The sequence below is a fragment of the Lipotes vexillifer genome, unplaced genomic scaffold (assembly GCF_000442215.2).
Source record: "Lipotes vexillifer unplaced genomic scaffold, Lipotes_vexillifer_v1.1 scaffold112, whole genome shotgun sequence".
In the NCBI taxonomy this organism is placed as follows: Eukaryota; Metazoa; Chordata; class Mammalia; order Artiodactyla; family Lipotidae; genus Lipotes; species Lipotes vexillifer.
Window position 1 is genome coordinate 3,283,076 of NW_006776285.1, and position 13,698 is coordinate 3,296,773.

General features: G+C 37.5%; 1 protein-coding gene across 2 annotated transcripts in view; it reads right to left on the minus strand.

Annotated features, from left to right (window-relative positions):
• The window catches only part of SHPRH (SNF2 histone linker PHD RING helicase), an 83,816-nt gene extending 70,516 nt beyond the window's left edge, over positions 1 to 13,300 (minus strand). The window contains exons 1-3 of one of the 2 annotated variants that reach the window (XM_007450325.1): positions 13,268 to 13,300; positions 3,515 to 4,178; positions 1,135 to 1,264 (exon numbers count right to left, since the gene is read on the minus strand). In XM_007450325.1, coding sequence (XP_007450387.1) covers positions 1,135 to 1,264; positions 3,515 to 4,150 — 766 coding nt within the window. In that variant the 5' untranslated portion in view covers positions 4,151 to 4,178; positions 13,268 to 13,300. Of the gene's footprint in view, positions 1 to 1,134; positions 1,265 to 3,514; positions 4,179 to 13,267 lie in introns of those variants that run through there. The other variant, XM_007450326.1, reaches the window with a different exon arrangement.
• Positions 13,301 to 13,698: the final 398 nt, after the last annotated feature.

The following is a 13,698-nucleotide window of genomic DNA, read 5'->3' on the forward strand; positions in this document are numbered from 1 at the left end:
TTACAAACCCCATTAACTAAAGCTAATGATTTATTACTGAAAGGTTTCAAATAGGCCTACACACATTTATAGAACAGGCCTCATATGCCCTAAAATAAAAACTGTACCATAAAATACATAATTTACTATTTTCAATAAAAATTATATCATATTAAGATTTTCAAAAGTTTACAAATTAATGTGTAGTTATATGCTTGGTTATTTCAGACTGTTAGTATAGGTGTATACTCTAGTATTAATAATTAAATTTGAAGGTTTCCTTTAAAATCCTTTAAGTTTTCCTTTGAAAAGTTCAAATTTTATTATTTTTAAAAGGCAGAATAATGGAATTCTTATCATAACTTTAAAAATTCTAGGTGTACTTAAAAGCATTCCTTCCAATTTTAAAACCAGTGATTTTCCTCCTTTTAAGTCTTTAACATTCAAAATGATTTACTATTATTAGTTATCAGGAAGCTTTGCAAAGAATGTACTGCAGAAACAATTCAATAACCAAGCTCAGAAACGGATTTCCCAAATATTCCAGAATAAAAATGTTCTATAATTTGCACCTGAAATAAGGCTGACCCACCATGAGCAGGACTTGGAGAATTTGAGCCGTTTTTCCAGTAGTGTTGATGGGCTGCATCAAGCCATCCACACTCTCCCTTGGGAACCAATGGCAGACAACTCTGAAACTGCAGTCCTGACCAAGGATACAACGTCTTGCCAAGAAACAGTAGCAAAGTTAACTGGTCTTTATGGGAAGCAGGCTCTTGAGATTATTTGTCAGACTGCAAAGGAGAGGTGGAATAAAGGCCAGCCAAGAATCTCTGGCCATGACAAAATAAAAAAGCACAGGAATAATGCAAAAATTCCAATCAGCTCAGATCCCTTTAAATTCTGCCTATTGACTCCATAAACATCTCTTGAGTAATTACTATAAGGTAAGCACATTATTAAGCAAATAAAGACAAAAATTATAGAAGTAGGGGTATTTCGGATAAGTATAATTTTGTCATACAGCAATTTTATGAAGGTTTAATTTTTGCTATGGTTTTTAGTAGCTGTTTTTCTGGTTGTTATGTATAGGATTTGGGGGAAAACCCACAGCTCTTCAGTAGTAGCAATTTTAAACTTTACTTTAAATATTACCTGGAATTATAAAATTGTATAACTTTTCCATCACTCTCTTCATGAGTTGATTGAACTTTTTCATTCTTGAGTTTGCATCACTCAGAAAATCTAGTTTTGCTAGGCCACCTTCCAAAAGATAAATTCCAACCTACATAGAATTAATCAACATAAAAATAGTTTTGATTGTACTATACCATTTTTGAGGATATAAGAAAAACATTTTTTACCATCATCATTTTTAAAGGTATTCACAGTATTTACCCCACAAGCACTAAATATATACCTACCAAATCTCCCTTAGATGTTTTCACTTTCAATAACAAATTCATTCTACAAATGCAGTACCTACTATGTGTGATGCACCATTTAAGTAGCTAGAAAAAAAGTATTTCCTTAACTGGAACTGAATCTGGGAGACTGTGATGAGAACACCAATTCTACCAACCAAGTCAATGATTTCCCAACTGGATGATCATCAGAATAATCAATGAAGCTGGTTAAAAATGCAGATTCCCCCAGAAGATTCTGATGCACATGACAGGATTCTTAAGCACGGTTAGGTTTGGGAATCCCTATTACTAGATCAAACACTAAAATGTATAGGAAAACAGACCTTGATTAAGGTTATGTAGCTTGAGTCTAGTGAAACAATGTAGTATGAAGTTTTGTAGTCAAAATACTTGAATTTTAATACTGGCATTGATATTTAAGAGCTAAATAAACAAACAAAATAACTGATTTATTCTGACCCAAATGGAGAGAAGCCTATATGAGACAGCCCACTTAGTACAATTTTAAAACTTCCTAATGGTAGATAATCAATAAACACAGTTTCCTTCATTTTCCTGTATTATCCTGAGCTTGATTCCCTAATCACTGAGATTCTCATATTTTTTCACTAAAGAACAAGAATCAACCAGCATTATACAGGAATAAGTGGCAAAGATTATTTTTCACTACTTATATTCTGCTTTGGACCTAGAGATGGCTTGCTATAGCAGCAATAAGTGTTTAAAAGTTTATAAAAATTGGGATTAGGGAAGACAGAACAGATCAAGAGTTGGTGTGTGGGTGGGAGAAGTAGACAGAACACAGGCAGACAATCCATGAATTCTTACACACTTGTTATCCCTGAGCCGCAATTTTTGGCACTCACTCTCAGCAAAGAGAGGGGATGCTTGGTTGTATAGTTAGACTGTTCAGGGAAGAATTAATTACAAGCCAATGCTTCTAAATTTTCTCCTTTCCTTCTGTCAATTCTGAAACTATAAATGGGGCTATCAATATAACTGCTTTTTAATGTGAGAAATGTATAACAGTTTTCAACTGAACAGAGGTGAATTTAACATTTTAGAATTTCTTTTCAAGTTCTAGAATGAAGGCATATAAACCTGCTTCATAGTTTACAAAGTACATTTACTTACATTACCTCACCTGATTCTTAACACAACTGTATGAGGTAAAAAGAATGAGTACTATTTACATTTCGTACAAAAAGAAGCTGAAATTAGGGCCTTTAAATGATTCACAAAAAGTTACCTGGCTAGTGAATAGCAGAGCCTGAAATGAATGGTAAATTTATTCATTCATTTACTGAAAATCTGTTTAGTACATGGTATTTTACTGGGCTGTGAAGATAAAAATCTTCATAGTCTAGTGAGGGGGAAAGATATAAAATGTAAGTACACTACAAGTGACCAAGGCAAAAATAAGCATATGTGTTAGATATTATGGGGGAAGAGCATGTAACACCATCCATGGAGTTTAAGAAAGGATCTCCTAAGGTGAAGTAAACTCTGAGCTGAACATTAAGCGATGACCAGGAGTCAGGAGGGATGAGGACGGAACAACCCAGGCAGAGGGAAGTGTGAGAGCAAAAGCAGAGGTGCAAAAAGGCAGCAGGGTATCTGCAGGAAACAAATTAATTTGCACTTTCTGGGACAAACTAAAAAGCAGAGTGATTAAGAGTTGTGGCTGGAGAAGGAGACAAAGGCCGATTTATATGCCAGATTATCATGAATTCTAGAGGCAGTAAATAGAGTAGAATTCCATTTGCATTCATAGCATACCAGCCCAGAGACAAAGGAAATGAAGGAGTTGAAAGGGCAATAATTAAAGGATTGCTACAGGAAGAGAAAGAGATAATGAGGACCAAAACAAGTCACTGAGAGTAGAACTGGAAAGGGCGAATCAGGAAGATCCTGAAAAAAGAACAGCCTGAAAATGATTAGCTATAATATACATTTTTTATAGTTACCGAATGTCCCAAATAAAGTATACTCTGACACTTAATAATGAGAGGCTTATTGCTGGCTTTCCAGACCTTCCTTCTAAGTTAATTTCAAAATGGGCTGTCTGATGCAGAAGAACCTTAAAAGACACTACAGAAATTGCATACCTTGATAATGCGATTTCCTTCTGGTTTTTGGTAAAGTTTTATTCTTTTCTTCTTTTGCAGCCACCCCAAATCTTCTAACATTTCACCACTAAAGGATGATTCCACTTGAATACCTTTGTCACAAATACCGATTGGCTCGTTGAGTCCTCTTTCTTTTTTCTCTATATCTTTGCATTCTGAATGAACATAGATCACAAACTGACAGCTCGACTCTGAACTCACCAGTGTAAAACTCCTTTCAGAAAAATTTTCAATTAAACTCTGTTCAGGAAGAAGCTGAAGAGTTAATTCCCCTAGAAATGCTTTCCAAGAATTATCAAAGTGACAGGGAGAAATCACAATATTCAGCTTTAGAGACAAAGGGGAAAAAATGCCACCAGTCTCTTCTTCAACAGATTTTGAGACTCTCACCACTTCTGAACACCGCTTCTTATCTTTGTGAGCCACTTCTTCCTTTAGACTATCATCTAGGATGATGCAGTGAGCAGAAGAGGAGTCCAAACTTGGGCAGGACTGCTCGTCATCAGTTGAGGTGAGAGGTTCATTCCTTCTGTCCTCATGCATATTCCAACGAAGCTGCTGTTGCTTTTCCTCATCTACCCTCACTGGAGGAGCACGTTTCCTTCGGCTGCTCATTTTCAAGTTATCTTGGTAAATATGAAGTCTAGAAGACAAACGCAACAGTAGGCATTCCAAGAGAGGATTTTAGTATTAAAATACTCCCAGATGAGAAATTCAGTAGAGGAAAATAATCCCAAACATAACATGAAATCTTCAGAGACACACAAAGTAATGGATAATTTTTTTAATAAGTCCAATACAGCTTTGGAACACATTGACTATAATCTCATGTATCATATAAATTCCAATGGTCTTATTGGTCTTTTACAGATAAATTTAATATAATTTGTTGTTTAAAATAAAATAAATTCTAAAAATACATTTAACGAGCAGCATGATAGTAAGGCAAATCTCTCAGATAGCCTGGAAATGCTTATTTGAAAACTTTTAGTAACATTTAGATTCATATCATCACCACAGAATTTCAATTTTCTTTTATAATCCCAAAGAGTTAACAAAACTTCACTTGACTCTTACATAACTTAAAAATCCCTAAAAATATATCTTCTTTTTCAAAAGAGGAAGATGAAAACATAGACATGTATTTCTTTTTGTGAATCAGCATATAAAAAGAATAAGAGGGATATCTGGGCAAGAAATAAGGTGGTGATGGCAAACAGGGGAAATAAGGCAGAGACAATAAAAGAAGAAAATTTAAAAATATAGGGAAAAAAGAAAAGAAAGCTTTATTAACTCAAAAGAGGAAACTGGGCTAAAAGCAGCCTATATAAGGTAGGCCCTAAACTATGTTTCCCAAAATAATAGCCAATTCCTATACATACCATAAAACAACTCAGAGAAGTTAAATCACAAAGTCATAATGATGGTTGGTGCCTATTCCAATTTATTCTAACCATGTAACTGGGGGAAAAAGAAAAAGGAGGTATAAACAAAATTTGTCTTCAAGTGCAGTTTAAGAAATATTCTCAGAAAAGGGAACTCTCTTGCACTGTTAGTGGGATGTAAATTGATACAGCCACTATGGAGAACAGTATGGAGGTTCCTTAAAAAACTAAAAATAGAAGTACCATACAACCTAGCAATCCCACTACTGGGCATATACCCTGAGAAAACCATAATTCAAAAAGAGTCATGTACCACAATGTTCATTGCAGCTCTATTTACAATAGCCAGGACATGGAAGCAACCTAAGTGTCCATCAACAGATGCGTGGATGAAGAAGATGTGGCACATACATACAATGGAATATTACTCAGCCATAAAAAGAAAGTTATTTGTAGCAAGATGGATGGACCTAGAGTCTGTCATACAGAGTGAAGTTAAGTCAGAAAGAGAAAAACAAATACCGTATGCTAACACATATATATGGAATCAAAAAAAAAAAGGTTCTGAAGAACCTAGGGGCAGGACAGGAATAAAGACGCAGATGTAGAGAATGGACTTGAGGAAACAGGGAGGGAGAAGGGTAAGCTGGGATGAAGTGAGAGTGTCATGGACATATATGCACTACCAAATGTAAAACAGCTAGTGGGAAGCAGCCGCATAGCACAGGGAGATCAGCTCAGTGCTTTGTGACCACCTAGATGGCTGGGAAAGGGAGGGTGGGAGGGAGACGCAAGAGGGGGGAGAAATGGGGACATATGTATATGTATAGCTGATTCACTTTGTTATAAAGCAGAAACTAACACACCATTGTAAAGCAATTATACTCCAATAAACATGTTAAAAAATATATATAACATATATAGAAAAACAAAAAAGAGAAATATTCTCAGTAATTCCATTTTTAAATAAAATCCAGTCAGGTATTCGCCGAGTCCCCAGTAAGTATTCAACACCGTGCTGTATTTGAGGAGAGGATATAAAAGAAGTATAGATCAAACCATGGTCTTTAATTCAATACAGAAGATAAGCTGTGTTTTGGTTTCTTGACGACAAACTGAGCACACAGAGCAGTCTACATCCCTCTACCTCCACTAACTCGCCATCCTTAATTACTGTGCTCCAAATCTAGCCCTGTTTAAGGTAATACAAAACAGGGGGAAATCTCAGCTGACCAGAAACTTTGAGGTATTCCTCAAGAACGATACAGAGGGAATCAGACTGGAAAGCTGAGTGACAGCGTGAATGTATTAGCACAAAAGATGGGAGCATCATCAAGTGGGCTGCCATGCTCAGTTGTAGGGGACCTGGTAGTGGAACCCAAAGTGAGTCCAGGGCTACAGCACAGATAATAGTGGAACAATAAAGTGGAACAATAAAGTGGAAACCCACAGGCCCTTACCTGCCCTATTTCTCCCAAAGCGAAGGTAGCTGTGATGGGGTATCTATTTTCTGGTGAGAGCAGTGCCTAAACCAGAAAGATGTCCTTTGCCACTGACTAAAGAAAAAAAGGCAGATGACAATGGACTCCCATCCTCACTGAATACAACAGAAAACAAGTCTTACATCTGCTTCTGAGCCTCCCCTTAAGCAAACTGTACAAGCAGAGACAATGAAAGGTAAAGCGGAGAGTCTGAACCTCAAAGATGAGTTCACAATCAACCAATATGAAGGGATCTCCAACAGGAGTATAAATGAACAAAGGAACTTTCACCCAAACAGATGGAGCAATCTGAATAAGAACTTTATAAAACAGTCAACATCATTACATCCTCAGGGAGATAACATATTGTTTTCATGAAACAGAATCAGGAAGTCATAACACAAAAAGGTGGCTATTAAAAAAGCTGACTGGCAATTTTAGGAAAGCAAATTATATTACTGGATATTTTTGATCCACAGTTGGCTGAATCTGTGGATGCAGAATCTGCAGACATGGAGGGCTGACTGTATCTTTAAAGAAATGAAGGTGAAAAAAATGACAAAAGCCAAGAGAATTCACTTGCAGACCCACATTTACAAGAAATGTTAAAGGAAGTCCTCACAAAGGAAAATGATATTAGATGGAAATTTGGACCTACACAATGGAATAAAAAGCATTGTGAATGAAAAATATGTGCATAAGTATGTCTTTTTCTCTTGTTTTTACAGTTCTTTAAAAGATAACTTTAAGAATTTTTTATTCTGAAAATTGTCAAGTCTACATAAAAAGAGAGAAAATAGCCTAGTAGTATAATCATAGAGATATATATACTATGTACTATGTTTATGGACTGAAAGACTCAAGATGCCAAAATGTCAATTCCTCAATATTGATCTACAGAGTCAGAGTAATCCCATTCGAAATCCAAACAGGCCTTTTTTTTTTTTTTTTTTTTTTGTAGAAACTGACAAGCTGATTCCCAAGAACTAGAAGAGTCAAAATAATTTTGAAAAAGAAGAGTAAAGTTGAAAGATTAAAAAAGACCCCAGGACTTACACTGACAGTAATCAAAACAGTGTGGTAATGATATAAAGATAGACATATAGACCAATGGAACAAAATAAAGTGTCCTGTAATAGACCCACATACCATGGTCAATTGATTTTTGAAAGAAATTCAAAGGCAATTAATGGGGAAAGAATATCCCTTTTAATAGATATCTCTATGCAAAAAAAAAAGAATCTTGATTTTTACCTCCCCACACACATAAAAACTAACTTGAAATGGATCATAAACTGAAATATAAAAGCTAAAACTGTAAGGCTTCCGGAAGAAAACTGAAGAGAAAATCTAAGTGACAGTGGATTAGGCCAAAAAAAAAAAAAAAAAAAAAAAAAATTTAAATAGGACACAAGAAGCAGAGACTATAAGAAAATGATAAATTAGGCTTTAATGAAATTAAATACTTTGGCTCTTCAAAAGATATTATTATGAAAATGACAGGGGAAGCTGCGGATGGGAAACAATATTAGTAAAACAAATACCTGATGAAAGATTTCTATGTGGAATATATAAACAACCTGCAAATCAATAGTAAGAAAAACCTTATTAAAAAAATGGACATAAATTTTGAACAGTCGTTTCACCAAAGAGGATCTATACGTTGCAAATACTGTAAGCACATGAAAATATCTTCACCATCATCAGTTATTAAGGCATTTCAAATTCAACCCATAAACCACAATGAGAAACTACATATCCAGTAGAATGATTAAAATTTAAAAGACTGAGGATGTAGAACTAGAACTGAACTCTCCAGCATTCCAACAGGAAAAGTCTGTCAATTTCTTACAAAATTGAATATATATTTTCTACACAGCCTATTAATCCCACTCATAGGCGTTTACCTAAGAGAAATAAAAACACAGAATCATAAAAGACTTAAACTTGAATTTGTTAATAGAAAGCCTGCAACTGGAAACAACCCAAATGTCCATCACCTGATGAATGGATAAACAAATGCAACTACTCTTGATAAACTACTGATACATATAACAATATGGATGAATTTTTAACACATTATACCAAGTGAAGGAAGCCAGAAGTGAAAGACTACATAGTGTATGATTCCATTTATATGAAATTCTAGAAAAAGTAAAAATCTAGTGATAGAAAGCAGATTAGTGGTTATCAGGGGCCAGGAAGTGGTAAGAGGTGACTGGCAGCAAAGAAGCAGAAGGGAAACCTTTGGGGTAACAGAAATGTTCTACTGGTGATCACATGATGGTACACATTTGTCAAAATTCATCAAATTGTATGTGTAAAATTGTTGAATTTTATTGCATGTAATTTAGCTTAATAAAACTAATTTAAAAAGCAGGACTTCCCTGGTGGTGCAGTGGTTTAGAATCTGCCTGCCAATGCAGGGGACACGAGTTTGATTCCTGGCACGGGAAGATCCCACATGCCTCAGAGCAACTAAGCCCGTGAGCCACAACTACTGAGCCTGCACTCTAGAGCCCGCGAGCCACACTACTGAAGTTGTGGCTCTACCACGCACTTAGAGCTCACGCGCCTAGAGCCCGTGCTCCGCAGCAAGAGAAGCCACGTAATGAGAAGCCTGCGCACCGCAATTAAGAGTAGGCCCTGCTCGCCGCAGCTAGAGAAAGCCCACGTGCTGCAAGGAAGACCCAACGCAGCCAAAAATAAATAAATTAATTAAAAAAACCCTAATTTAAAAAGCAAAGACAAAAAGTAGGTGCAGAAGTGATTAAAAACTGTAAGAGAATATTAAGAATAGCTTTATTCTAATAAACTTGAAAAATCTAGATAAAATGTGTAATTTACTAACAAAATGTAATGAATAAAACTGGTCCAATAAATCGAAGATCTGAATAGAACAATAACCATAAAAGAAACAAATAATATTACTTATCTACCTAAGATCTACCTCATTTTCTTGTTGACAGAACCTTTCTCTTACTTAGGAACACGTTGGTCTTGTGACTTAAAAGAAGAGTGGTTTCCTCCGTAGTCTCAAGGAAGTTGTTTGTGCAGTCCAATAAGGATGCCACTAGCTTCCTGTGGCTATTTAACTTTAAGTTAAAAAAAGATTTGAACTCAGTTCTTCATTCTCACTAGCCACACTTCAAGAGCTCAAAAGCCATATGTGACTAGTGGCTACTGTATTGGACAGTGTAAATATATAGAACACTCTCATAATTGCAAAATGTCTATCAAACATTGCTGGTCTAAGTCAATCATGAGAATTCCACTCCCTCAACCAGTGCTTGGCTTATGCATATGCAGGTGGTGATCTATCTCTGACTACAGTTAACTACTTTTCAAGCATCTTATTGCCTCTATTACCTTGGATAAGAGGTCAGAATAATACAGGAAGCCCTTAATAACCTAAGTGCTTATCTGTGTCCAGTTCTCCTCAGAGCACAGGTTGGAATACTGGAATTGGGTCACTGTGCTGAAGTTAGGCTATACCAGTTTATCAGTTAGCTACTGTCATAAATATGCTGTATAATGCATCACCCAAAGCTCTGCCTTGAGACAGCAATCATTTATTCTCACAGATCTGCAGGTTAGCTGAGGGTTGGCTGATCTGGGCTAGGTTTCGGGAGAAGCAGCTCGGCTCTGCTTAACGTAGTCCTCATCCTTCTCCTGGGACCAGAAAAAAACCCCAGGAATGTTTTTATGGCAGTGACTGAGGTGTAAGAGTACAAATCCAACCAAACAAGTATTTTCCTGCATTTGGTCAGGGTAAAACCACTAAGGTTCCACGGGCCAAAGCAAGTCACATGGATGGACTCAAAGTCAAGAGGTGGGGAGATATATTACACTTCTTTATGTGTGGAACCACTCATGGCAAAGAGCGTGGATATGAGGTAGGGGATGGGGAGGGAACTGGGCCATGTTACACAACCTATCACACCAATCACAGTAATATTAGTAACATGGTAATTATGGAATCATTAACTCTAAAAGCCCCCAAAGCAACTGGCTAAAGTGTCTCACATCTGCAAAGCAATCTGGTTTACAGGAGAGAATGTGGGCTTTGAAGTCCTATCAATAGATTCTAATTCTAGCCTTGGCACGTACAAATTATCTAGCCTCTTTGTGTATGTACAAGAGCACAGCAACAGAAATTTAGCACATATTCAGTAAGTGGTAGTTGCTATTATCATCACCCCGAGAACACTATAAACTATATTTTACAATAACCAAACTTTAAAGTGGCAGGATGGGAGACTATAGATCAGTGTGTTTCAAATTTGACTTACATTAGAATCACCTGGAGGAAATTTTAAAAATCCTGATGCCTGGTACTACCCCAGCCAATTAAATTATAATCTCTGGGGCAGGGCCCAGGCACTACCTCCATTATTTTTTAGGCTCCCTAGGTGATTCCAGCATGCAGCCAAGTTTGAGAAACCTCGTTATTGTTAGCTAGCTGCCGACTAAAATCCACTTCTTTCTTTCCAAAGTATAGTATAGATGGGAAATGTCTGCTCAACTGGTGCTGCATCTCTAGTAATCCATGACCATTTTGAGCCAATCAATTGTGAAGAGAGGTTAATATGTGCCCTTTCTCTTACAACAGTCTTGTAATAGAGATATTATTGAATCAGAACACATTCCTTCAACTCTCTGTTCTTTTCTCTGGTAAGGCTCATCCAGTAACTTTTAAGTGATATATACCACTATAATCTGCACATTCTTTCAGATGTTTGCTTCCAATCTGATTCTTCTAATATTACAGAAGTATTTGTCAATTACAATGATAAGTTGAAAAATAAAGACCAGGATTTCTAGCAAGGCTCTCGTTTTGTTCAGTTCTCTATTGAGCAAACATTCATGATCTGCCTTCCCTCCACCCCACCATCCTGTTTTGGTTGACTTTTTCTAGCAGATCTCTATCTAGCGATAACTCTTGAACCAAAGAAGATAATATTTGATCAAAGCTACTTATAACCATAATGTTAACTGGTAGCTAATAAGTCAAGTACTGGTAAAATTCCATATATCTCTAATCATATTCCAATTCTAAATCCTTCTCCTTGTTTTCCTCATACCAGATGAATCTCATCTTTGATGATTCTGCTTCTTCTCCCTCCCCCTTAAATATCAGTGTTTGGGTATAACATGATTATATGCAGTTTTCTATATGGACCACATTTTTATTGTCCCTCACTTAGATGTTAAAAGCCTTTTGCTTGAAATGCCCTTTGATGCTTTTCTGCCTATCGCTGTCCTAATCTCCCCACAAAACCTTCCACGACCAGGTATGCTGAGTTAAGGGCCTCTTCTCCTTGATCCCATCTGCTACAGTGCTCTTAACTGTTTGACTTTGAACGACTTGAAAGCTGGGCAGGAAGAGTATCCTATTCAGCATTGTACTCCCAATGCCAGGTCAGTGTCAGGATGGAAATGACATACAAAGTAGCGTGAACCAAAGATCTCTAATTTTCTCAATACCCTCTCTCTTTTTAAGGACCTAGTATAGTACTTTACTCATATTTCTTTCTGGAAAAATCTCTCTTAACCATATTCTAAAAGACTATAGGTAGTGTGAAACTACTCCTTACTATTTCTGGCCCAGAATGAGACAGAGAAAACTGACTGACCTGTATCTTTAACAGGAAACAAAGACAGATTGCTAGAAGAGTAAACATAAAATGTTAAGTTACTAAGACAATACAACAAATGGATATCAATTAAACTTATTCAGGTTCTTTCCTCTCCAAATTATTAGCTCTTCATTAAAAGACACATACCAATCCTGAATTACCACGAATCCATGGTAGGCCTGGGTTTAGGCTATTAGGGCAACAAAGAGTATATACATTTGAGATATTGCTGTCCAAGGTAAGCCTTATGCAAGCGAAGCCCCATCACTACTGATAACTGAAAAGTTCTCAGTGACCTAGCATTACCACAACCTTCTTCTGTAGTGATAATCCCAGTAGGCTGAGAGTATTTTCATCTACTGAACTCTAGAACATATGTTAGTCACAGATACTTAGAAAATGCCCTCATAAGATTTTTCACCAGCAGATTGTTTCCCCCAAACCCTTCTAGCCTGAACTCTTAATAAAAGATTTGTTTTAATAATCCTGTAAGTACAGTTCTTTAGGCTGGACAAGAAGAGTATATATATACATATATATAGCATCCTTCAAAACTAAACTATTTTATTCTCAACTGCCAGCTCATTGGCTAAGTGGACCTTGTAAACTCCAGGAAGTGCCAGCTTTTGCAGTACAGGTACACTTATCTCACAACTGTTCACTACCACACTGCTTCCAGCATGATTACTGATCATAAATCAACTGGTCTTTTTGGTGACAGTACAGATATTATGGATTATTTCAATTCACGGGAGTTTCATCATTCTTGCTATCACCCAACCGAATAGTAAAAAATGGCTTTAATGACTTTAAAATTATTATTTTTTTGTTCCGTTAAAGCCACAAGTTAATTTAAACACAAGTAGGAAAACACCAAACATCTAGGATTTTTACCTCATGGCTAATGTCAAGTCACTTAGAAAAAAGACACAAGCTTAATGGTCATTATTTAATAACACTGTTTATCTGACAGTGACCGTCAATCATCAGAAAACACATCTTGGTTCTGGAAACTAGCAACTACCAAGGAGTCAAAGTGTACAATGTGCACTGGTGGTTTAGAATGCGAATGTAATTAATATGACTCCAAAGGCAACTGAGAACTTTCAGACTAACTTGGCCTCGGCCTCCCCTGTACTACATTACAGCCCCGCCCACCAAGAAGCTAGGCAGCTGCCCAGTTCCAAGTTTCCAGGGGCATATCTGCGGCGAACGGTGATACCCCACTCAGTTTTCTTCCGAAAGACTCAAAAGCGGTTCGAGAAATCTGAGGAGGGCTGTCAGCGCCGATCGCTCCCAGCAGGCCGGGCAAACAAGCTGCCGCGAGGCGGAGGAACGCGATCACAGCCCTCGGGGCGCTCGAACAAGACACTGCAGGCCCCAGGCCTCAGCCCCCGGGGAGAAGCACAGCCTCCTTTCCCACGGCCCCACCTCGTCCCGGGGGAGCCGCGGCGGTGCACGGGCCCACACGTCTGGGATGGGGAAGGGTCGGGGGGACTCGCGCTGCGGCTCCCTCTCAGCCTTTCAGTTTCCCGGACTCCAGAACAACAGAGTCCTCCCTCCCTGGGACCTCCGTCTCTGTGCAGAGACGCCTTCCGTCCCCGACCTCTGACCCCTGACCCTCCATCACCCAAGCGCCTACCTAGACTCGTTCTCCA